A 24,885-nucleotide genomic window follows, 5' to 3' on the forward strand; every position below is an offset into this window, starting at 1 on the left:
ACAGCGGGACAGGTAAATACCGCCCGGGAGAGAGACAGCGGGTCAGGTAAATAACGCCCGGGGAGAGAGACAGCGGGACAGGTAAATACCGCCCGGGGGGAGAGACAGCGGGACAGGTAAACACCGCCCGGAGAGAGAGACAGCGGGATAGGTAAACACCGCCCGGGAGAGAGACAGCGGGACAGGTAAATACCGCCCGGAGAGAGAGACAGCGGGATAGGTAAACACCGCCCGGAGAGAGAGACAGCGGGATAGGTAAACACTGCCCGGGAGAGAGACAGCGGGACAGGTAAATACCGCCCGGGGAGAGAGACAGCGGGACAGGTAAATACCGCCCGGAGACAGCGGGACAGGTAAACACCGCCCGGGGAGAGAGACAGCGGGACAGGTAAATACCGCCCGGGGGGAGAGAGAGCGGGACAGGTAAATACCGCCCGGAGAGAGAGACAGCGGGACAGGTAAACACCGCCCGGGGAGAGAGACAGCGGGACAGGTAAATACCGCCCGGGGGGAGAGACAGCGGGACAGGTAAACACCGCCCGGGGAGAGAGACAGCGGGACAGGTAAATACCGCCCGGGGGGAGAGACAGCGGGACAGGTAAACACCGCCCGGGGAGAGAGACAGCGGGACAGGTAAACACCGCCCGGGGAGAGAGACAGCGGGACAGGTAAACACCGCCCGGGGAGAGAGACAGCGGGACAGGTAAACACCGCCCGGGGAGAGAGACAGCGGGACAGGTAATCACCGCCCAGAGAGAGAGAGACAGCGGGACAGGTAAATACCGCCCGGGGAGAGAGACAGCGGGACAGGTAAATACCGCCCGGGGAGAGATACAGCGGGACAGGTAAACACCGCCCGGGAAGAGAGACAGTGGGACAGGTAAACACCGCCCGGAGAGAGAGACAGCGGGACAGGTAAACACCGCCCGGGGACAGCGGGACAGGTAAACACCGCCCGGAGAGAGAGACAGCGGGACAGGTAAACACCGCCCGGGGAGAGAGACAGCGGGACAGGTAAACACCGCCCGGGGAGAGAGACAGCGGGACAGGTAAACACCGCCCGGGGAGAGAGACAGCGGGACAGGTAAACACCGCCCGGAGAGAGAGAGACAGTGGGACAGGTAAATACCGCCCGGGGAGAGAGACAGCGGGACAGGTAAATACCGCCCGGGGAGAGAGCGGGACAGGAAAACACCGCCCGGGGAGAGAGACAGCGGGACAGGTAAACACCGCCCGGAGAGAGAGACAGCGGGACAGGTAAACACCGTCCGGGGACAGCGGGACAGGTAAACACCGCCCGGAGAGAGAGACAGTGGGACAGGTAAATACCGCCCGGGGAGAGAGACAGCGGGACATGTAAATACCGCCCGGGGAGAGAGACAGCGGGACATGTAAATACCGCCCGGGGAGAGAGACAGCGGGACAGGTAAATACCGCCCGGGGGGAGAGACAGCGGGACAGGTAAACACCGCCCGGAGAGAGAGACAGCGGGATAGGAAACACCGCCTGGGAGAGAGACAGCGGGACAGGTTAATACCGCCCGGAGAGAGAGACAGCGGGATAGGTAAACACCGCCCGGAGAGAGAGACAGCAGGATAGGTAAACACCGCCCGGGAGAGAGACAGCGGGACAGGTAAATACCGCCCGGGGAGAGAGACAGCGGGACAGGTAAATACCGCCCGGAGACAGCGGGACAGGTAAACACCGCCCGGGGAGAGAGACAGAGGGACAGGTAAACACCGCCCGGGGGGAGAGAGAGATGGACAGGTAAATACCACCCGGGGGAGAGACAGCGGGACAGGTAAACACCGCCCGGGGAGAGAGACAGCGGGACAGGTGAACACCGCCCGGGGAGAGAGACAGCGGGACAGGTAAACACCGCCCGGGGAGAGAGACAGCGGGACAGGTAAACACCGCCCGGAGAGAGAGAGACAGCGGGACAGGTAAATACCGCCCGGGGAGAGAGACAGCGGGACAGGTAAATACCGCCCGGGGATAGAGACAGCGGGACAGGTAAACACCGCCCGGAGAGAGAGAGACAGCGGGACAGGTGAACACCGCCCGGGGAGAGAGACAGCGGGACAGGTAAACACCGACCGGAGAGAGAGACAGCGGGACAGGTAAACACCGCTCGGGGACAGCGGGACAGGTAAACACCGCCCGGAGAGAGAGACAGTGGGACAGGTAAATACCGCCCGGGGGGAGAGACAGCGGGACAGGTAAATACCGCCCGGGGAGAGAGACAGCGGGACAGGTAAATACCGCCCGGGGAGAGAGACAGCGGGACAGGTAAATACCGCCCGGGGAGAGACAGCGGGACAGGTAAACACCGCCCGGAGAGAGAGACAGCGGGACAGGTAAACACTGCCCGGGGACAGCGGGACAGGTAAATACCGCCCGTAGAGAGAGAGACAGCGGGACAGGTAAACACCGCCCGGGGAGAGAGACAGCGGGACAGGTAAATACCGCCCGGGGAGAGAGACAGCGGGACAGGTAAATACCGCCCGGAGAGAGAGACAGCGGGACAGGTAAATACCGCCCGGAGAGAGAGACAGCGGGACAGGTAAATACCGCCCGGAGGGAGAGACAGCGGGACAGGTAAATACCGCCAGGAGAGAGAGACAGCGGGACAGGTAAATACCGCCCGGGGAGAGAGACAGCGGGACAGGTAAATACCGCCCGGAGAGAGAGACAGCGGGACAGGTAAATACCGCCCGGGGAGAGAGACAGCGGGACAGGTAAATACCGCCCGGGGAGAGAGACAGCGGGACAGGTAACTACCGCCCGGGGAGAGAGACAGCGGGACAGGTAAATACCGCCCTGGGGGAGAGACAGCGGGACAGGTAAATACCGCCCGGAGAGAGAGACAGCGGGACAGGTAAATACCGCCCGGGGAGAGAGACAGCGGGACAGGTAAATACCGCCCGGGGAGAGAGACAGCGGGACAGGTAAATACCGCCCGGGGAGAGAGACAGCGGGACAGGTAAATACCGCCCGGGGAGAGAGACAGCGGGACAGGTAAATACCGCCCGGGGGAGACACAGCGGGACAGGTAAATACCGCCCGGAGACAGCGGGACAGGTAAACACCGCCCGGGAAGAGAGACAGCGGGACAGGTAAATACCGCCCGGAGAGAGAGACAGCGGGATAGGTAAACACCGCCCGGAGAGAGAGACAGCAGGATAGGTAAACACCGCCCGGGAGAGAGACAGCGGGACAGGTAAATACCGCCCGGGGAGAGAGACAGCGGGACAGGTAAATACCGCCCGGAGACAGCGGGACAGGTAAACACCGCCCGGGGAGAGAGACAGCGGGACAGGTAAATACCGCCCTGGGGGAGAGACAGCGGGACAGGTAAATACCGCCCGGAGAGAGAGACAGCGGGACAGGTAAATACCGCCCGGGGAGAGAGACAGCGGGACAGGTAAATACCGCCCGGGGAGAGAGACAGCGGGACAGGTAAATACCGCCCGGGGAGAGAGACAGCGGGACAGGTAAATACCGCCCGGGGAGAGAGACAGCGGGACAGGTAAATACCGCCCTGGGGGAGAGACAGCGGGACAGGTAAATACCGCCCGGAGAGAGAGACAGCGGGACAGGTAAATACCGCCCGGGGAGAGAGACAGCGGGACAGGTAAATACCGCCCGGGGAGAGAGACAGCGGGACAGGTAAATACCGCCCGGGGAGAGAGACAGCGGGACAGGTAAATACCGCCCGGGGAGAGAGACAGCGGGACAGGTAAATACCGCCCGGGGGAGACACAGCGGGACAGGTAAATACCGCCCGGAGACAGCGGGACAGGTAAACACCGCCCGGGGAGAGAGACAGCGGGACAGGTAAATACCGCCCGGAGAGAGAGACAGCGGGATAGGTAAACACCGCCCGGAGAGAGAGACAGCAGGATAGGTAAACACCGCCCGGGAGAGAGACAGCGGGACAGGTAAATACCGCCCGGGGAGAGAGACAGCGGAACAGGTAAATACCGCCCGGAGACAGCGGGACAGGTAAACACCGCCCGGGGAGAGAGACAGCGGGACAGGTAAATACCGCCCGGGGGGAGAGAGAGCGGGACAGGTAAATACCGCCCGGAGAGAGAGACAGCGGGACAGGTGAACACCGCCCGGGGAGAGAGACAGCGGGACAGGTAAATACCACCCGGGGGGAGAGACAGCGGGACAGGTAAACACCGCCCGGGGAGAGAGACAGCGGGACAGGTAAATACCGCCCGGGGGGAGAGACAGCGGTACAGGTAAACACCGCCCGGGGAGAGAGACAGCGGGACAGGTAAACACCGCCCGGGGAGAGAGACAGCGGGACAGGTAAACACCGCCCGGGGAGAGAGACAGCGGGACAGGTAAATACCGCCCGGAGAGAGACAGCGGGACAGGTAAACACCGTCCGGGGAGAGAGACTGCGGGACAGGTAAATACCGCCCGGGGAGAGAGACAGCGGGACAGGTAAATACCGCCCGGAGAGAGAGACAGCAGGACAGGTAAATACCGCCCAGAGAGAGAGACAACGGGACAGGTAAATACCGCCCGGGGAGAGAGACAGCGGGACAGGTAAATACCGCCCGGAGAGAGAGACAGCGGGACAGGTAAATACCGCCGGGGGAGAGAGACAGCGGGACAGGTAAATACCGCCCGGGGAGAGAGACAGCGGGACAGGTAAATACCGCCCGGGGAGAGAGACAGCGGGACAGGTAAATACCGCCCTGGGGGAGAGACAGCGGGACAGGTAAATACCGCCCGGAGAGAGAGACAGCGGGACAGGTAAATACCGCCCGGGGAGAGAGACAGCGGGACAGGTAAATACCGCCCGGGGAGAGAGACAGCGGGACAGGTAAATACCGCCCGGGGAGAGAGACAGCGGGACAGGTAAATACCGCCCGGGGAGAGAGACAGCGGGACAGGTAAATACCGCCCGGGGGAGACACAGCGGGACAGGTAAATACCGCCCGGAGACAGCGGGACAGGTAAACACCGCCCGGGGAGAGAGACAGCGGGACAGGTAAATACCGCCCGGGGAGAGAGACAGCGGGACAGGTAAATACCGCCCGGGGAGAGAGACAGCGGGACAGGTAAATACCGCCCGGGGAGAGAGACAGCGGGACAGGTAAATACCGCCTGGGGAGAGAGACAGCGGGACAGGTAAATACCGCCCGGGGAGAGAGACAGCGGGACAGGTAAATACCGCCCGGGGGAGACACAGCGGGACAGGTAAATACCGCCCGGAGACAGCGGGACAGGTAAACACCGCCCGGGGAGAGAGACAGCGGGACAGGTAAATACCGCCCGGGGAGAGAGACAGCGGGACAGGTAAATACCGCCCGGGGAGAGAAACAGCGGGACAGGTAAATACCGCCCGGGGGGAGAGACAGGCGGACAGGTAAACACCGCCCGGGGAGAGAGACAGCGGGACAGGTAAACACCGCCCGGGGAGAGAGACAGCGGGACAGGTAAACACCGCCCGGGGAGAGAGACAGCGGGACAGGTAAATACCGCCCGGAGAGAGACAGCGGGACAGGTAAACACCGTCCGGGGAGAGAGACTGCGGGACAGGTAAATACCGCCCGGGGAGAGAGACAGCGGGACAGGTAAATACCGCCCGGAGAGAGAGACAGCGGGACAGGTAAATACCGCCCAGAGAGAGAGACAGCGGGACAGGTAAATACCGCCCGGGGAGAGAGACAGCGGGACAGGTAAATACCGCCCGGAGAGAGAGACAGCGGGACAGGTAAATACCGCCCGGGGAGAGAGACAGCGGGACAGGTAAATACCGCCCGGGGAGAGAGACAGCGGGACAGGTAAATACCGCCCGGGGAGAGAGACAGCGGGACAGGTAAATACCGCCCTGGGGGAGAGACAGCGGGACAGGTAAATACCGCCCGGAGAGAGAGACAGCGGGACAGGTAAATACCGCCCGGGGAGAGAGACAGCGGGACAGGTAAATACCGCCCGGGGAGAGAGACAGCGGGACAGGTAAATACCGCCTGGGGAGAGAGACAGCGGGACAGGTAAATACCGCCCGGGGAGAGAGACAGCGGGACAGGTAAATACCGCCCGGGGGAGACACAGCGGGACAGGTAAATACCGCCCGGAGACAGCGGGACAGGTAAACACCGCCCGGGGAGAGAGACAGCGGGACAGGTAAATACCGCCCGGGGAGAGAGACAGCGGGACAGGTAAATACCGCCCGGGGAGAGAGACAGCGGGACAGGTAAATACCGCCCGGGGAGAGAGACAGCGGGACAGGTAAATACCGCCTGGGGAGAGAGACAGCGGGACAGGTAAATACCGCCCGGGGAGAGAGACAGCGGGACAGGTAAATACCGCCCGGGGGAGACACAGCGGGACAGGTAAATACCGCCCGGAGACAGCGGGACAGGTAAACACCGCCCGGGGAGAGAGACAGCGGGACAGGTAAATACCGCCCGGGGAGAGAGACAGCGGGACAGGTAAATACCGCCCGGGGAGAGAAACAGCGGGACAGGTAAATACCGCCCGGGGAGAGAGACATCGGGACAGGTAAATACCGCCCGGGGAGATAGACAGCGGGACAGGTAAATACCGCCCGGGGTGAGAGACAGCGGGACAGGTAAATACCGCCCAGGGAGAGAGACATCGGGACAGGTAAATACCGCCCGGGGAGAGAGACAGCGGGACAGGTAAACACCGCCCGTGGAGAGAGACAGCGGGACAGGTAAATACCGCCCGGAGAGAGAGAGCAAGCGGGATAGGTAAATACCGCCCGGGGAGAGAGACAGCGGGACAGGTAAACACCGCCCGGGAGAGAGACAGCGGGACAGGTAAATACCTCCCGGAGAGAGAGAGACAGCGGGACAGGTAAATACCGCCCGGAGAGAGAGAGACAGCGGGACCGGTAAACACCGCCCGGGGAGAGAGACAGCAGGACAGGTAAACACCGCCCGGGGAGAGAGACAGCAGGACAGGTAAATACCGCCCGGGGAGAGAGACAGCGGGACAGGTAAATACCGCCCGGGGAGAGAGACAGCGGGACAGGTAAATACCGCCCGGAGAGAGAGAGACAACGGGACAGGTAAACACCGCCCGGGGGGAGAGACAGCAGGACAGGTAAATACCGCCCGGGGAGCGAGACAGCGGGACAGGTAAACACCGCCTGGGAGAGAGACAGCGGGACAGGTAAATACCGCCCGGAGAGAGAGAGACAGCGGGACAGGTAAATACCGCCCGGAGAGAGAGAGACAGCGGGACAGGTAAACACCGCCCGGGGGGAGCGACAGCAGGACAGGTAAACACCGCCCGGGAGAGAGACAGCGGGACAGGTAAATACCGCCCGGGGAGAGCGACAGCGGGACAGGTAAATACCGCCCGGGGAGAGAGTCAGCGGGACAGGTAAACACCGCCCGGGGGGAGAGACAGCGGGACAGGTAAATACCGCCCGGGGAGAGAGACAGCGGGACAGGTAAATACCGCCCGGGGAGAGACACAGCGGGACAGGTAAACACCGCCCGGGGGGAGAGACAGCGGGACAGGTAAATACCGCCCGGGGGGAGAGACAGCGGGACAGGTAAATACCGCCCGGGGAGAGAGACAGCGGGACAGGTAAATACCGCCCAGGGAGAGAGACAGCGGGACAGGTAAATACCGCCCGGGGAGAGAGACAGCGGGACAGGTAAATACCGCCCGGAGAGAGAGATAGCGGGACAGATAAATACCGCCCGGGGAGAGATACAGGGGAACAGGTAAACACCGCCCGGGGAGAGAGACAGCGGGACAGGTAAATACCGCCCGGGGAGAGAGACAGCGGGACAGGTAAATACCGCCCGGGGAGAGAGACAGCGGGACAGGTAAATACCGCCCGGGGAGAGAGACAGGGGGACAGGTAAATACCGCCCGGGGAGAGAGACAGCGGGACAGGTAAATACCGCCCGGAGAGAGAGACAGCGGGACAGGTAAATACCGCCCGGGGAGAGAGACAGCGGGACAGGTAAATACCGCCCGGGGAGAGAGACAGCGGGACAGGTAAATACCGCCCGGGGAGAGAGACAGCGGGACAGGTAAATACCGCCCCGGGAGAGAGACAGCGGGACAGATAAATACCGCCCGTGGAGAGAGACAGCGGGACAGGTAAATACCGCCCAGAGAGAGAGACAGCGGGACAGGTAAATACCGCCCGGGGAGAGAGACAGCGGGACAGGTAAACACCGCCCGGGGAGAGAGACAGCGGGACAGGTAAACACCGCCCGGGGAGAGAGACAGCGGGACAGGTAAATACCGCCCGGGGAGAGAGACAGCGGGACAGGTAAACACCGCCCGGGGGGGAGAGACAGCGGGACAGGTAAATACCGCCTGGGGAGAGAGACAGCGGGACAGGTAAACACTGCCCGGGGAGAGGGACAGGTAAATACCGCCCGGGGAGAGAGAGAGCGGGACAGGTAAATACCGCCCGGGGAGAGAGACAGCGGGACAGGTAAATACCGCCCGGGGAGAGAGACAGCGGGATAGGTAAATACCGCCCGGTGAGAGAGACAGCGGGTAAAGCTCCGTACGTCCGATAGATATCCACGCCGAGCTCCGTACGTCCGATAGATATCCACACCGAGCTCCTTACGTCCGATAGATATCCAGACGAGCTCCGTACGTCCGATAGATATCCACACCGAGCTCCGTACGTCCAATAGATATCCACGCCGAGCTCCGTACGTCCGATAGATATCCACGCCGAGCTCCGTACGTCCGATAGATATCCACGCCGAGCTCCGTACGTCCAATAGATACCTACAATGAGCTCCGTACGTCCGATAGATATCCACACCGAGATCCGTACGTCCTATAGATATCCACGCAGAGCTCCGTACGTCCGATAGATATCCATGCCGAGCTCCGTACGTCCGATAGATATCCACACCGAGCTCCGTATGTCCGATAGATATCCATGCCGAGCTCTGTACGCCCACATATACTCAAATTGACCTTTGTATAACCAGTTTGTCCTCACACCAAGGACAGTATGCCAGGTACAAACCCACATTGAGTACCCATATTTGTACAGCCCCGTGAACAGTTTATAAGGTAGATTATTTATTGAAATTGGGTTTGTGACATTGATGCCATTAGCCAGATTTCTTTACCTATTGATTTACTACGTTGCTTTGTTATTGATGGTCAAATTTAACTCAAATGTTTGGATAATTTAGGTTTTGTTGTCTAAAATAATGATAGCTATCAGGATAAGATGATGATTAATATCCTGGTCAAGTTTATTGTTCAGTTTTCTCTTCATTTGGCTAGATTGAGGAGCACTGGCACTCAGCTCTCTGCGGGTTTTCATCACCCCCTGCCCTAGAAAGTGACCCGCCGACACAGTCCCAGCACCCTGCTACACATACCCTGAGAGGGTGGGAAATGGGGGTGGGTAAGGTATTGATGACGGACCAGGCCATGTCCTATGTGAAGCAGGCAAGTATAAGGGCCTCCCTGGCCCTCCAGGTTTGCCGGACCCTCACCACTGCCACCTGTCCTGCAGCCTCCAGCTGGACCTCCAGTTCCTTCCTGAGATCATCCTCCAGCCCCTGTTGGTGCAGCACCTCATCATCCTCGTCCTCCTCCTCGGAGGTGGCCACATGTTCCTCATCCCCAACTTCCAGCTATCGCCCTGCTGCTGTGCCAGGTTGTGGAGGCACAGCAGATCACCACAAAGCGACCCTCCGGTGTTGTACTGCAGGGCACCCAGTGTGACCACTTGCTGGGGAGGCCGATGAATGACGGGAGGCCGTTTGATATGGGGTCGTTTCCATTAATTGTATGGAAATAGGACTTAAGTGGTGATAATTGGTTACTCGCTATACTACGGCGAGATCCAGATTTTGCGTATGGGAGCAGGCCGGTTGCATCGCAAACTGTTTGGCGCTTAACGCGGTTCTCGTTTTCAGCCTTTCCCACTATTCACAGGCCTTGATGTGCTTGAGCGAGAAGCTCTCCTGGATGCCGTTTAAGAATTCTGTCCCCTCTAAGCCTTTCACACATTGCCTATCCCAATTAATATTCATGAAGTTGAAATTCCCCCACTATTATTACCCTATTATTTTACACTTTTCTGAGATTTGTCCACAAATCTGTTCTTCTATCTCTCCTTAACAATTTCCAGTAACGTGATTGCCTCCTTTTTGTCTTTAAGTTTCACCCATATGGCCTCAATTGAGGAGCCTGCTAAGCTATCATCCCTCCTCATTGCAGTAATTGACTCCTTGATCAATACTGCAGTACCACTTCATCTTTTATCTCCACTTCCATCTCTCCTCCTTACTCTATACTCCAGACTATTAAGTTGCCAGTCCTGCCCCTTCCCCAACTAGGGGCTTTTCACAGTAACTTCATTTGAAGCCTACTTGTGACAATAAGCAATTTTCATTCATTCATTCATGTCTGTGTGATAGCAATAATATCATACTCCCATGTGTTAATCAACACCCTCAGTTCATCAGCGTTACCCATATGACTCCTTACCATCTAGCCTTGCCATATTCCCACAGGCCTTAACAAGTCTCCCTTTGCACTCCCTTTTCTTCAATATTTGGCTGTGCATCAACCCAAACTGTACTTCGATTTGGATTTGATTCATGTGTACCGAGGCACAGTGAAAAGTATTGTTCTGCACACAGTCCAGACAATACCTCCACACTGTCATGTTACAATTAGCCACTAAATGGGGCGAGGGACAGTACTAGAAAAGGCACTGACTCTTAGGCTTCTGGGGGAGAGTGGAGTAGAGGAGAAGAAACTGGAGTGAAGTGCATTGTAGAGCTAGAGAAGAAACAGTTACAGTTAGAGTATAGAGATGGTGTTAGTGAGTGTAGTTTAATATAATCCATTTGTTTACTATAGGAATAAGTGTTGAACTTTAATTTAAGTAGTCTAAATAAATTTAGCTTTGTTGATGAACCTAGCTTTAAGTGTCTTTGTGAACACTACACTTTCCATCCTGAAGTCAACCTTACAAAGATCACCACAGGGCTTTACTGACTAACCGCCTGCCCCATTCTTCTCACCCATTCCCTCTCTGACTGACTTCCTTAAGCTGCAGCGTGACGTCTAAAAACATGTGAATTGTGTTCTGTCTTTGTTTCAGGTGGCATCATGAGTTTCGCGTTGTGCCACAATCTCACCTGGACCCAGCCCAGTCGCTTTGCTTCTCGATGGTTACAGTTTAATCACAGCTGCATCAGGAATTTCCAAACCGAGATTCTGGCCAGACTCGGTACCCACAGACAGGCACACAGCAAAACGTCAAGGTATGGGCATGTATACATGAGTTATATTTGCACTGTTTGATATTGAAGGACCGGATATTGTGATCGGAATAACAGTGATGCTAACAGCACTTCCAGCAACTACACAATCGCAGTAAAATGCAGAAAACAGGAAGTTGCTACCTTAACTTCCCTTTCCCTCCAGAAGGTTCACACCACCTGTACTTCACTGAAAGGCTCAGCATTCAAACAACATGGAAAGGTGTGAAGTTGGGGTGAAGTAAGCTTATTCAGACTGTACGCTACTCATTATCGATTCTGCATTCTGATTGGTTATGGAGGCACCGAGTTACTTGTCCTGTAGATGGTGCAATGCTGTTTGACCTTCTGGCTGACAGTAGGTTGCCACAGAAAGTCTAGATACAAATGGAACTCGGATTCGTAACTGCTCAAGGGAGAATCTAGCCCAGTCTATGGATGCTTTATCTATTGTTACAGAAACCGATGTGTGAATCTTCCATCAACCACATCTTCTGCCCGGTACATCTTCAGTGGGAATGGAAGTGGTGAGAGAGTGCAGTCCCTTGAGGACATCGCAAGGCTCATTCGGAACAGGGAGTGCTCCAGGATTGTGGTGATGTCTGGTGCTGGGATCAGTACACCCAGTGGAATCCCCGATTTCAGGTAACCTCGACCCATCCTGGGATTACCGGGAACATCGCAGAGACAAGTAACCACTAGAGGCACTAACCAGCAACCAGGAATGTTACTCAGTAATAAACTAATGATGCTGGTTCGCATGAGTTAAGGACTGCATTGGGGTATTGGCAATAGAAATTTATTGCCTTCCCCACTGATGGGGCAGTATAGAGGGAGTGTTTCTCTGTATCTAACACGGGGTGGTGGAAATCTGGAAAGGCTTTTGAAGCTGGGAGCAATTCAAAATTGTCACAGCTGCTCTCCCTCCAGGAGGGGGCTGCAAGGTAAGTGTTACTGCTGTAATTCCTCTCAGCCCCTGTCTGGACTACCCTCTAACTTCCAGACAGGGGTCTATTTTCTGCTTTTGGGCGGCTGTCTGAGGGGAAGGTCCTTGTGGGGGGTTCCCCCTATTAGTGCGGCCCCTGAGATGTTCATCTATTACAGGGGTCCCTGTGGGGGGTGGGGGGGGGGGGGGGGGGCGGGAGGGGGGAGAGGGTTTCCTAGTACAGGAAGCGTGGGCAGTCAGGGCATTGTTGGGGAGGGAGTGGCCCAGGGGTGGGCTGAGATGGTCTCTACCAGCGTGACCCTGGCGTGGTGGACCTCGCGGTGGGCCAAGGGGGCAATCGTTGCCCCCGGCATCAATCCTGATTTTGCCCCGACGGCTGATTTTCCATCCCACCGGGGAACACAATCCGGGCATCCCGGGACGGAGAATCCCGCTCAATATCTCCAGGAGTCCCAGGAAGGTGAAATAACAAAGGTTTGTTTATTTAGACAAACAAAAATAAAGGCCACAATGCGGCACACAGCACTTAAGTCACAGCCGGGACTACCGATCATGCCAGTACAGACCTGGCGGCTTTTAAGTACCTGGTTCAGGAACCCCAGCTGCTAGGCTTCCGCCCATCAGCGGGGGAGCTCGTATTCTGCAAGCCCCACAGGAAGATCAATTGGTTCATCCCCATGGGTCTCGTGTTCTCATTCGTTGTTATGTCATCCTAACTAGGTGGATTAATATCCGTGCTTTCCTATTCAGGTCACCAGGCAGTGGACTCTACGATAATCTACAGCAATATGACATCCCATACCCCGAAGCCATCTTTGAAATCAACTACTTTTTCCACAATCCAAAGCCTTTCTTTGCTCTGGCCAAGCAGCTCTATCCTGGAAACTGCAAACCCAACTTCACCCACTACTTTGTTCGATTGTTACACCAGAAAGAGTTACTGCTGCGAATGTACACTCAGAACATTGATGGCCTAGAACGCAGTAAGCAACATTTGAGTATTGGTGAAATAAGGAAATAGAGCTCAGGAATTTAGGCGTGAAATCGGGAAGGTTGTCTTTCAAAGGGTTGGGGAAATGTGGAACGTTCAGATTGTGGCGGATGCTGGAGACAACTGGAACTTCTAAGACTGAGATTGATAGATAGTGGTCGCTGCTGGGTAAATGTAGTTGAGTTGCAAATCGTATAGAATGGCAGAGCAATCTCCAGGACTGAGTGGCTTTCTCCTGTTCCTTTTGCAGCAGGCTTGAAGGGCTGAATGGCCTCCTTCTGTTCCCATTTAAATGGCTGACGGAGTTGAAACACTCCGACTGGCAGTGGGCAGTATGGGGGTGCCCATGTTGGAATTAACTGGTGCCCATAATGAGGAAATGAACACAGATTTTTGATTTTTGTTGGAGGTCTCCTCTTGTGCTGCTTCTGTGGTGAGTCGATGAATCATACACTGATACATCACAGAAGGCCATTCTGCCCAGTGCTTGTGCTGGCTCTGTGAAAGATCAATTCAGTTAGGCTCACTCCTCTCACTCTTTCCCAAAGATATGCAAATTTCCCCCCTTTGAGTATTTAACCAATTGCTTTTTGAAAGTCATTATTGAATATGCTGACCTCTGTCAGAATATCCTCTGCTGACCACTATTTGTAGAATCTCTGCCGGATGCTGTCTATAGACGTTGTGGTGACTCCTGACTAAAGAATTTGTGGTGACCGCGGAGCCCCTGCCAGCCCCTGTCCATGGAGCCCCTGTCCGCGGAGCCCCTGTCCGCGGAGCCCCTGCCGGTCCCTGTCCGCGGAGCCCCTGCCGGCCCCTGTCCGCGGAGCCCCTGTCCGCAGAGCCCCTGTCCGCGGAGCCCCTGTCCGCGGAGCCCCTGCCGGCCCCTGTCCGCGGAGCCCCTGCCGGTCCCTGTCCGCGGAGCCCCTGCCGGTCCCTGTCCGCGGAGCCCCTGTCCGCGGAGCCCCTGTCCGCGGAGCCCCTGTCCGCGGAGCCCCTGCCGGGCCCCTGTCCACGGAGCCCCTGTCTGCGGAGCCCCTGCCGGGCCCCTGTCCGCGGAGCCCCTGCCGGGCCCCTGTCCACGGAGCCCCTGTCCGCGGAGCCCCTGCCGGTCCCTGCCCGCGGAGCCCCTGCCGGTCCCTGTCTGCGGAGCCCCTGCCGGTCCCCTGTCCGCGGAGCCCCTGCCGGTCCCTGTCTGCGGAGCCCCTGCCGGGCCCCTGTCCGCGGAGCCCCTGCCGGTCCCTGCCCGTGGAGCCCCTGCCGGCCCCTGTCCGTGGAGCCCCTGTCCGCAGAGCCCCTGTCCGCAGAGCCCCTGCCGGCCCCTGTCCGCGGAGCCCCTGTCCGCGGAGCCCCTGTTCGTGGAGCCCCTGTCCGCAGAGCCCCTGTCCGCAGAGCCCCTGCCGGCCCCTGTCCGCGGAGCCCCTGTCCGCAGAGCCCCTGTCCGCGGAGCCCCTGTCCGCGGAGCCCCTGCCGGGCCCCTGTCCACGGAGCCCCTGCCGGTCCCTGTCTGCGGAGCCCCTGCCGGGCCCCTGACCGCGGAGCCCCTGCCGGTCCCTGCCCGCGGAGCCCCTGCCGGCCCCTGTCCGTGGAGCCCCTGTCCGCAGAGCCCCTGTCCGCAGAGCCCCTGCCGGCCCCTGTCCGCGGAGCCCCTGTCCGCGGAGTCCCTGTCCGCAGAGCCCCTGTCCGCGGAGCCCCTGTCCGCGGAGCCTCTGTCCGCGGAGCCCCTGTCCGCAGAGCCCCTGTCCGCGGAGCCCCTGCCGGGCCCCTGTCCACGGAGCCCCTGTCTGCGGAGCCCCTGCCGGGCCCCTGTCCGCGGAGCCCCTGTCCGCGGAGCCCCTGTCCGCAGAGCCCCTGTCCGCGGAGCCCCTGTCCACGGAGCCCCTGTCTGCGGAGCCCCTGCCGGCCCCTGTCCGCGGAGCCCCTGTCCGCAGAGCCCCTGTCCGCGGAGCCCCTGTCTGCGGAGCCCCTGTCCGCGGAGCCCCTGTCCGCAGAGCCCCTGTCCGCGGAGCCCCTGCCGGGCCCCTGTCCACGGAGCCCCTGTCCACGGAGCCCCTGTCTGCGGAGCCCCTGCCCGCGGAGCCCCTGTCCACAGAGCCCCTGCCCGCGGAGCCCCTGCCGGGCCCCTGTCCGCGGAGCCCCTGCCGGTCCCTGTCTGCGGAGCCCCTGCCGGGCCCCTGTCCGCGGAGCCCCTGCCGGTCCCTGCCCGCGGAGCCCCTGCCGGTCCCTGCCCGCGGAGCCCCTGACGGCCCCTGCCCGCGGAGCCCCTGCCGGCCCCTGTCCACGGAGCCCCTGCCGGCCCCTGTCCGCGGAGCCCCTGTCCGCGGAGCCCCTGTCCACGGAGCCCCTGCCGGCCCCTGTCCGCGGAGCCCCTGTCCGCGGAGCCCCTGTCCGCGAAGCCCCTGCCGGGCCCCTGTCCACGGAGCCCCTGTCCGCGGAGCCCCTGTCCACGGAGCCCCTGTCCGCGGAGCCCCTGCCCGCGGAGCCCCTGCCGGTCCCTGCCCGCGGAGCCCCTGCCGGTCCCTGCCCGCGGAGCCCCTGCCGGTCCCTGCCCGCGGAGCCCCTGCCGGCCCCTGTCCGCGGAGCCCCTGCCGGCCCCTGTCCGCGGAGCCCCTGTCCGCGGAGCCCCTGTCCGCGGAGCCCCTGTCCGCGGAGCCCCTGTCCGCAGAGCCCCTGTCCGCAGAGCCCCTGTCCGTGGAGCCCCTGTCCGCAGAGCCCCTGTCCGCAGAGCCCCTGTCCGTGGAGCCCCTGTCCGCAGAGCCCCTGTCCGCAGAGCCCCTGCCGGCCCCTGTCTGCGGAGCCCCTGCCGGCCCCTGTCCGCGGAGCCCCTGCCGGGCCCTGCCCGCAGAGCCCCTGCCGGCCCCTGTCCGCAGAGCCCCTGTCCGCAGAGCCCCTGTCCGCAGAGCCCCTGCCGGCCCCTGTCTGCGGGGCCCCTGCCGGGCCCCTGTCCGCAGAGCCCCTGCTGAGCATTCTCCACGGACTGTCTGCTTGTGTTTGTACATTGAGTACAAACAGGAATTTAGTTGTAATCTGCTCACTGTTTCACAGTCTGCTGTGGCTATTTTGAGTTCTTGGGTGAGTCTAGACCCGTGGAACGCGGGAAGGATGGGGCTAGGAAGTTGTGATTCTAATCACCCAGTCACTGGCTTCCTATCCAACTGTCTTTCAGTTGCTGGAATCCCACCGGAAAAATTAGTGGAAGCTCATGGAACGTTCGCCACAGCGACCTGCACTGTGTGTCGGGAGAACTTCTCCTGGGAACAGCTGAGGGTAAGTCAGAATTGCGTAAACATAACTTCGCCCGACACCAGCACAGCCCCAAACACTGGGCCCAAACCCCCTCCCCAGACACTGAGCCCAATCTCCCCGGGATTATGAGCCCGATCCCCCTCCCCGGACACTGAGCCCAATACCCCTCCCCGGACGCTGAGCCCAATACCCCCCCGGACACTAAGCCCGATCCCCCCGGGACACTAAGCCCAATCCTCCTGGGACACTGAGCCAGATCCCCCCCCCCCCCCCCGGACACTGAGCCCGATTTTCCCCCCCCCCCCGGGACACTGAGCCCGATCACCCCGGGACACTGAGCCCGATCACCCCGGGACACTGAGCCCGATCACCCCGGGACACTGAGCCCGATCACCCCAGGACACTGAGCCCGATCACCCCGGGACACTGAGCCCGATCCCCCCGGACACTGAGCCCGATCCCCCCGGACACTGAGCCCAATCCCATAGGGACACTGAGCCCCATCCCCCCGGACACTTAGCCCCATCCCCCCCGGACACTGAGCTCAATCCCCCCGGACACTGAGCCCTATCCCCCCGGGACACTGAGCCCGATCCCCCCGGGACACTGAGCCCGATCCCCCCGGGACACTGAGCCCGATCCCCCCGGACACTGAGCCCTATCCCCCCGGAAACTGAGCCCAATCCCCCCGGACACTGAGCCCGATCCCCCTGGAAACTGAACCCAATCCCCCCGGACACTGAGCCCAATCCCCCCGGACACTGAGCCCAATCCCCCCGGGACACTGAGCCCTATCCCCCCGGGACACTGAGCCCAATCTCCCCGGGAAACTGAGCCCGATCCCCCCGGACACTGAGCCCGATCCCCCTGGACATTGAGCCCAATCCCACCGGACACTTAGCCCCATCCCCCCCGGACACTGAGCCCAATCCCCCCGGACACTGAGCCCTATCCACCCGGGACACTGAGCCCGATCCCCCCGGAAACTGAGCCCGATCCCCCCGGACACTGAGCCCAATCCCCCCGGACACTGAGCCCTATCCCCCCGGGACACTGAGCCCGATCCCCCGGGACACTGAGCACGATCCCCCCGGAAAACTGAGCCCGCTCCCCCCGGAAACTGAGCCCAATCCCCCCGGACACTGAGCCCAATCCCCCGGACACTGAGCCCTATCCCCCCGGGACACTGAGCCCGATCCCCCCGGGACACTGAGCCCGATCCCCCGGGACACTGAGCCCGATCCCCCCGGGACACTGAGCCCAATCCCCCCGGGACACTGAGCCCGATCCCCCTGGGACACTGAGCCCGATCCCCCCCGGACACTGAGCCCGATCTCCCCCGGACACTGAGCCCGATCCCCCCGGGACACTGAGCCCGATCCCCCCGGGACACTGAGCCCAATCCCATAGGGACACTGAGCCCCATCCCCCCGGACACTTAGCCCCATCCCCCCCGGACACTGAGCCCAATCCCCCCGCCCCCCGGGACACTGAGCCCTATCCCCCCGGACACTGAGCCCTATCCCCCCGGACACTGAGCCCGATCACCCCGGGACACTGAGCCCGATCCCCCCCGGGACACTGAGCCCAATCCCATAGGGACACTGAGCCCCATCCCCCCGGACACTTAGCCCCATCCCCCCCCCCCCGGACACTGAGCCCAATCCCCCCGCCCCCCGGGACACTGAGCCCTATCCCCCCGGACACTGAGCCCTATCCCCCCGGACACTGAGCCCGATCACCCCGGGACACTGAGCACTGAGCCCGATCCCCCCGGGACACTGAGCCCATTCCCCCCCCCCCTCCCACCCGGGACACTGAGCCCAATTCCTCCTCCTCCTCCCCCCCCCCCCCCCCCCCCCCGGCCGGACTCTGATCCCGATCCCCCTCCCGGACACTGAGCCCAATCCCACCGGACACTGAGCCCCATTCCCCCCCGGACACTGAGCCCCATTCCCCTCCGGACACTGAGCCCCATTCCCCCCCGGACACTGAGCCCTATCCCCCCGGACACTGAGCCCGATCACCCCGGGACACTGAGCCCCATCCCCCCGGGACACTGAGCCCGATCCCCCGCCTGGACCCTGAGCCCGATCCCCCCGGGACACTGAGCCCGATCCCCCCGGGACACCCCCGGGACACTGAGCCCGATCCCCCTGGACACTGAGCCCGATCCCCCAGGGACACTGAGCCCGATCCCCCACCCCCCCGGACACTGAGCCCAATCGCACCGGACACTGAGCCCGATCCCCCCGGGACACTGAGCGCGATCCCCCCGGGACACTGAGCCCGATCCCCCCGGGACACTGAGCTCGTTCCCCCCGGACACTGAGCCCGATCCCCCCGGGACACTGTGCCCAATCCCACCGGACACTGAGCCCGATCCCCCCGGGACACTGAGCCTGATCCCCCCCCCCGGGACACTGAGCCCGATCCCCCCGGACACTGAGCCCGATACCCTCAGGACACTGAGCCCGATCCCCCACCCCCGGGACACTGAGCCCGATCCCCCCGGGACACTGAGCCCATTCCCCCCGGAACACTGAGCCCATTCCCCCCGGACACTGAGCCCGATCCCCCCGGGACACTGAGCCCGATCCCCCCCCCCTCCCGGACACTGAGCCCAATCTCCCTCCTGGACACTGAGCCCAATCCCCCCATCCCGGACACTGAGCCAAATCTCCCCCCCCCCCCCCCAGGACACTGAGCCCAGTCCCCCCCCCCCGGACACTGAGCCCGATCCCCCCGGGACACTGAGCCCGATCCCCCTGGACATTGAGCCCAATCCCACCGGTCACTGAGCCCGATCCCCCGGGACACTGAGCCCGATCCCCCCGTGACACTGAGCCCAATCCCATAGGGACACTGAGCCCCATCCCCCCGGACACTTAGCCCCATCCCCCCCGGACACTGAGCCCAATCCCCCCGGACACTGAGCCCAATCGCCCCGGACAATGAGCCCGATCCCCCCGGAAAACTGAGCCCGATCCCCCCGGAAACTGAGCCCAATCCCCCCGGACACTGAGCCCAATCCCCCCGGACACTGAGCCCTATCCCCCCGGGACACTGAGCCCGATCCCCCCGGGACACTGAGCCCGATCCCCCCGGGACACTGAGCCCAATCCCCCCGGGACACTGAGCCCAATCCTCCCGGGACACTGAGCCCGATCCCCCTGGGACACTGAGCCCGATCCCCCTGGGACACTGAGCCCGATCCCCCCCGGACACTGAGCCCGATCCCCCTCGGACACTGAGCCCGATCCCCCCGGGACACTGAGCCCGATCCCCCCGGGACACTTAGCCCCATCCCCCCCGGACACTGAGCCCAATCCCCCCGGCCCCCGGGACACTGAGCCCTATCCCCCCGGACACTGAGCCCTATCCCCCCGGACACTGAGCCCGATCCCCCCGGGACACTGAGCCCGATCCCCCCGGGACACTGAGCCCGATCCCCCACCCCCGGGACACTGAGCCCGATCCCCCCGGGACACTGAGCCCATTCCCCCCGGGACACTGAGCCCATTCCCCCCGGACACTGAGCCCGATCCCCCCGGGACACTGAGCCCGATCCCCCCCCCCCTCCCGGACACTGAGCCCAATCTCCCTCCTGGACACTGAGCCCAATCCCCCCATCCCGGACACTGAGCCAAATCTCCCCCCCCCCCCAGGACACTGAGCCCAGTCCCCCCCCCCGGACACTGAGCCCGATCCCCCCGGGACACTGAGCCCGATCCCCCTGGACATTGAGCCCAATCCCACCGGTCACTGAGCCCGATCCCCCGGGACACTGAGCCCGATCCCCCCGGGACACTGAGCCCAATCCCATAGGGACACTGAGCCCCATCCCCCCGGACACTTAGCCCCATCCCCCCCGGACACTGAGCCCAATCCCCCCGGACACTGAGCCCAATCCCCCCGAACAATGAGCCCGATCCCCCCGGAAAACTGAGCCCGATCCCCCCGGAAACTGAGCCCAATCCCCCCGGACACTGAGCCCAATCCCCCCGGACACTGAGCCCTATCCCCCCGGGACACTGAGCCCGATCCCCCCGGGACACTGAGCCCAATCCCATAGGGACACTGAGCCCCATCCCCCCGGACACTTAGCCCCATCCCCCCCGGACACTGAGCCCAATCCCCCCGGACACTGAGCCCAATCCCCCCGGACAATGAGCCCTATCCCCCCGGGACACTGAGCCCGATCCCCCCGGGACACTGAGCCCGATCCCCCCGGGACACTGAGCCCAATCCCCCCGGGACACTGAGCCCAATCCCCCCGGGACACTGAGCCCGATCCCCCTGGGACACTGAGCCCGATCCCCCTGGGACACTGAGCCCGATCCCCCCCGGACACTGAGCCCGATCCCCCTCGGACACTGAGCCCGACCAATCCCACCGGACACTGAGCCCCATCCCCCCGGACACTGAGCCCCATTCCCCCCCGGACACTGAGCCCTATTCCCCCGGACACTGAGCCCTATCCCCCCGGACACTGAGCCCGATCACCCCGGGACACTGAGCCCCATCCCCCCGGGACACTGAGCCCGATCCCCCGCCTGGACCCTGAGCCCGATCCCCCCGGGACACTGAGCCTGATCCCCCCGGGACACCCCCCGGACACTGAGCCCAATCGCACCGGAAACTGAGCCCGATCCCCCAGGGACACTGAGTGCGATCCCCCCGGGACACTGAGCCCGATCCCCCCGGGACACTGAGCCCCATCCCCCCCCCGGACACTGAGCCCGATCCCCCCGGGACACTGAGCCCAATCCCACCGGACACTGAGCCCGATCCCCCCGGGACACTTAGCCTGATCCCCCCCCCGGGACACTGAGCCCGATCCCCCCGGACACTGAGCCCGATCCCCCCAGGACACTGAGCCCGATCCCCCACCCCCGGGACACTGAGCCCGATCCCCCCGGGACACTGAGCCCATTCCCCCCGGGACACTGAGCCCATTCCCCCCGGACACTGAGCCCCATCCCCCCGGGACACTGAGCCCAATCCCACCGGACACTGAGCCCGATCCCCCGGGACACTGAGCCCGATTCCCCCCCCCCCCCCCCCCCCCCCCCCCGGGCACTGGGCCCAATCCCCCTCCCGGACACTGAGCCCAATCCCGCCGGACACTGAGCCCAATCCCCCCGGGACACTGAACCCGATCCCCCTCCCGGACACTGAGCCCGTTCCCCCCGGACACTGAGCCTGATCCCCCCAGGACACTGAGCCCGATCCCCCCGGGACACTGAGCCCAATCCCCCCGGGACACTGAGCCCAATCCCCCCGGGACACTGAGCCCAATCCCCCCGGGACACTGAGCCCAATCCCCCCGGGACACTGAGCCCAATCCCCCCGGGACACTGAGCCCAATCCCCCCGGACACTGAGCCCGATCCCCCCGGGACACTGAGCCCAATCCCCCCGGGACACTGAGCCCAATCCCCCCGGACACTGAGCCCAATCCCCCCGGGACACTGAGCCCAATCCCCCCGGACACTGAACGCAATTGCTTTGGATTGTGAGCTTGACTCTGTGCCGGACACTGAAGCCAGACCCTCACCCCAGACACTAACCTGACCTGCTTTATCCATATCTCAGTATCTGTCTCTCAGTAACTGGCTGGCATATGAGGCAGTGTGTGATTTAGTTGCTCTCTGATTACCCCTATAAAACTCCCTTTTTCCAGCTGCCAGCCACACTAGTTGGGACAAAACGGTTTCTCCTGCTCCCACCACCGGGCTTTTCTCCCTTTTGATTGTTGTTCGTGGGATATGGGCCTTGCTGACGAGGCTGCCCTTTAAAACCATTTGATGATAATAACATTTAATACCCATCACCAGTAGCATTTGAGAAAGTGCTCGTGAGTAACCTATAGTCCATGTGGTGCAGGTACACGCCCAGTGCTGTTCGGATGGGTATTCCAGGATTTTAACCCAGCGACAGTGAAGGAACGTGATATGTTTCCAAATCAGGGTGCTGAGTGACTGCAGGTGGTGGGATTCACGGGTATCTATTGTCATTGTTCTTCCTGTTGGTAAACGTCATGGGTTTGGAAGTTGCTTTCGAAAGAGCCTTGGTGAATTGCTGCAGTGCATCATGTAAACAAAGCTGCCACTGCGTGTTGGTATTGGAGGGAGTGAATGTTTAAGGTGGTGGATGGGTTCCAATCAAGTCGGCTGCTTTGTTTTAGATAGTGTTGAGCTTCTTGAGTGTTGTTGTGCTGATCCACACAAGTAAAGAGTATTCCATTACACTCCTGACTTGTGCCTTGCAAATGATGGACAGGATTTGGCGGGGGGGTTACTTCCTGCAGAATTCCTGAGCTGTGCTTGTAGCCACAGTATTGAAATGGCTCTCTCAGTTCAGTTTCTGGTCAATGCTAACCCCCAGGATGTTGATAGTGGGAGTTTCAGCAATGTTAATGGACTGCTTCTGCGGAATCACAAATTGTACTGAACACTGTGCAGTCATCAGCAAGCATCCTATTTCTGACCTTGCAATGCAAAGGTGAATCAGCTGAAGATGTTTGAGCTTTGGCCACTACCCTGCGGGAATCTAGCAGCAATGCCCCGGGACTGAGGTAATTAACCTACAACCGCCACAACCAGCTTTGTGCTAAGTATGATTCTAACCAGTGGATAGTTTTCCCCCTTACCCCCATTGACTTCAATTTTTCCTGAAAGTGCAGAATCTCAAGAGTGGGGAAAGGGTAGAGAGTGAGGGGGAAAATGAGGGGAGAGGGTGGAAGATGAAAGAGGGGGGAGGGTAGTAGTGGGGATGGGGCAAGTTGAGTAAGAGGGAGGAACTCTGGGGAGAGAATGAAGGGAAGTGGGGACGGTTAGGAGAAGGTGAATGGGTTGTGGATGGGTGGGAGAGAATGAGGGGTGGAAACGCGAGGGTTGAAAATGAGTGTTATTGGCTGATGGACAAAGGGGTATAGGGAGTGGGGAAGAAAGTGAGGGGAGTAAGGGGTGTGATGGGGAGAGGGTGTGGGATGATTGGCTATAGGGGTTGAGGGCATGAGTGGTGATAGGGTGGGGGATGATGAGGTAAAGGGAGAACAGGTAGTGGGGTGAGGGATAAGGGGTAAGATGAGGAGGGGTGAGGGAGACAAATGGGAGGGTGATAAGGGGATGTTTGACCTGATGAGGAGGAGGCCGCATTGTGTGATGTTCTGAGTCTCCATGTCTTCCTAATCCTCTCTCTGACCTGGGTTTGATTGCAGGGAGATGTCCTGGAGAGAAAAGTGCCTCACTGTCCCTGCTGCTCTGGAGTAATCAAACCTGACATTGTATTTTTCGGGGAACAGTTGCCAGCAAACTTCCATCAGTACATCTTTGACTTACCTTCCGCAGACCTGCTGATCATCCTGGGGACATCCCTCGAGGTGAGATACTGACCAGACACCCTCGCCATGACCAGACAGACACTGACCTGGCACTGACCTGGCACTGACCTGGCACTGACCTGGCACTGACCTGGCACTGACCTGGCACTGACCTGACTCTGACCTGACTCTGACCTGGCACTGACCTGACACTGACCGGCACTGACCTGGCACTGACCTGGCACTGACCTGACACTGACCTGGCACTGACCTGGCACTGACCTGTCACTGACTTGACACTGGCACTGACCTGACACGCACTGACCTGACACGCACTGACCTGACACGCACTGACCTGACACGCACTGACCTGACACGCACTGACCTGACACGCACTGACCTGACCTGACACGCACTGACCTGACACGCACTGACCTGACACGCACTGACCTGGCACTAGCTGGTTCTTGACCTGATGATGACCAGACATAGACTGGACACTGACCCAACACCAACTGGGAACTGACTGGATACTGACCCAATGGTAACCAGATACTGACACAAAACAGACCCAACACTGTCTGGACATTGTCCCAACACTGAACAGATACCATCCTGACACTGACCAGATACTGACTTGATACTGCCAAACACTGACTTGATACTGACCAGACGCAGACTTGCTACTGACAGACACTGACTTGGGGTGAGCACAGTAAGAAGTCTTACAACATCAGGTTAAAATCCAACAGGTTTGTTTCGATGTTTAAGATTCTTTGAATCTGTCTATATATATGTTTCTGGATCATACCTCTTCATTCACCTGAGGAAGGAGCAGCGCTCCGAAAGCTAGTGACATCGAAACAAACCTGTTGGACTTTAACCTGGTGTTGTAAGACTTCTTATTGATACTGCCAGACACTGACTTGATACTGCCAAACACTGACTTGATACTGACCAGACGCAGACTTGCTACTGACAGACACTGACTTGGGGTGAGCACAGTAGGAAGTCTTACAACATCAGGTTAAAATCCAACAGGTTTGTTTCGATGTTTAAGATTCTTTGAATCTGTCTATATATATGTTTCTGGATCATACCTC

General features: G+C 60.7%; 1 protein-coding gene across 7 annotated transcripts in view; it reads left to right on the forward strand.

Annotated features, from left to right (window-relative positions):
- The window catches only part of sirt3 (sirtuin 3), a 62,177-nt gene that overhangs the window by 31,687 nt on the left and 5,605 nt on the right, over positions 1–24,885 (forward strand). For 5 of the 7 annotated variants that reach the window (XM_072466108.1, XM_072466109.1, XM_072466103.1 and 2 more), the window contains exons 2-6: positions 11,114–11,276; positions 11,733–11,918; positions 12,970–13,202; positions 16,377–16,477; positions 23,681–23,842. In XM_072466108.1, the coding sequence (XP_072322209.1) occupies positions 11,122–11,276; positions 11,733–11,918; positions 12,970–13,202; positions 16,377–16,477; positions 23,681–23,842 (837 nt within the window). In that variant the 5' untranslated portion in view covers positions 11,114–11,121. Of the gene's footprint in view, positions 1–1,781; positions 1,837–4,080; positions 4,111–11,113; positions 11,277–11,732; positions 11,919–12,969; positions 13,203–16,376; positions 16,478–23,680; positions 23,843–24,885 lie in introns of those variants that run through there. The other 2 variants (XM_072466106.1, XM_072466105.1) reach the window with 2 other exon arrangements.

The sequence above is a fragment of the Scyliorhinus torazame genome, chromosome 10 (genome assembly GCF_047496885.1).
Source record: "Scyliorhinus torazame isolate Kashiwa2021f chromosome 10, sScyTor2.1, whole genome shotgun sequence".
In the NCBI taxonomy this organism is placed as follows: domain Eukaryota; kingdom Metazoa; phylum Chordata; class Chondrichthyes; order Carcharhiniformes; family Scyliorhinidae; genus Scyliorhinus; species Scyliorhinus torazame.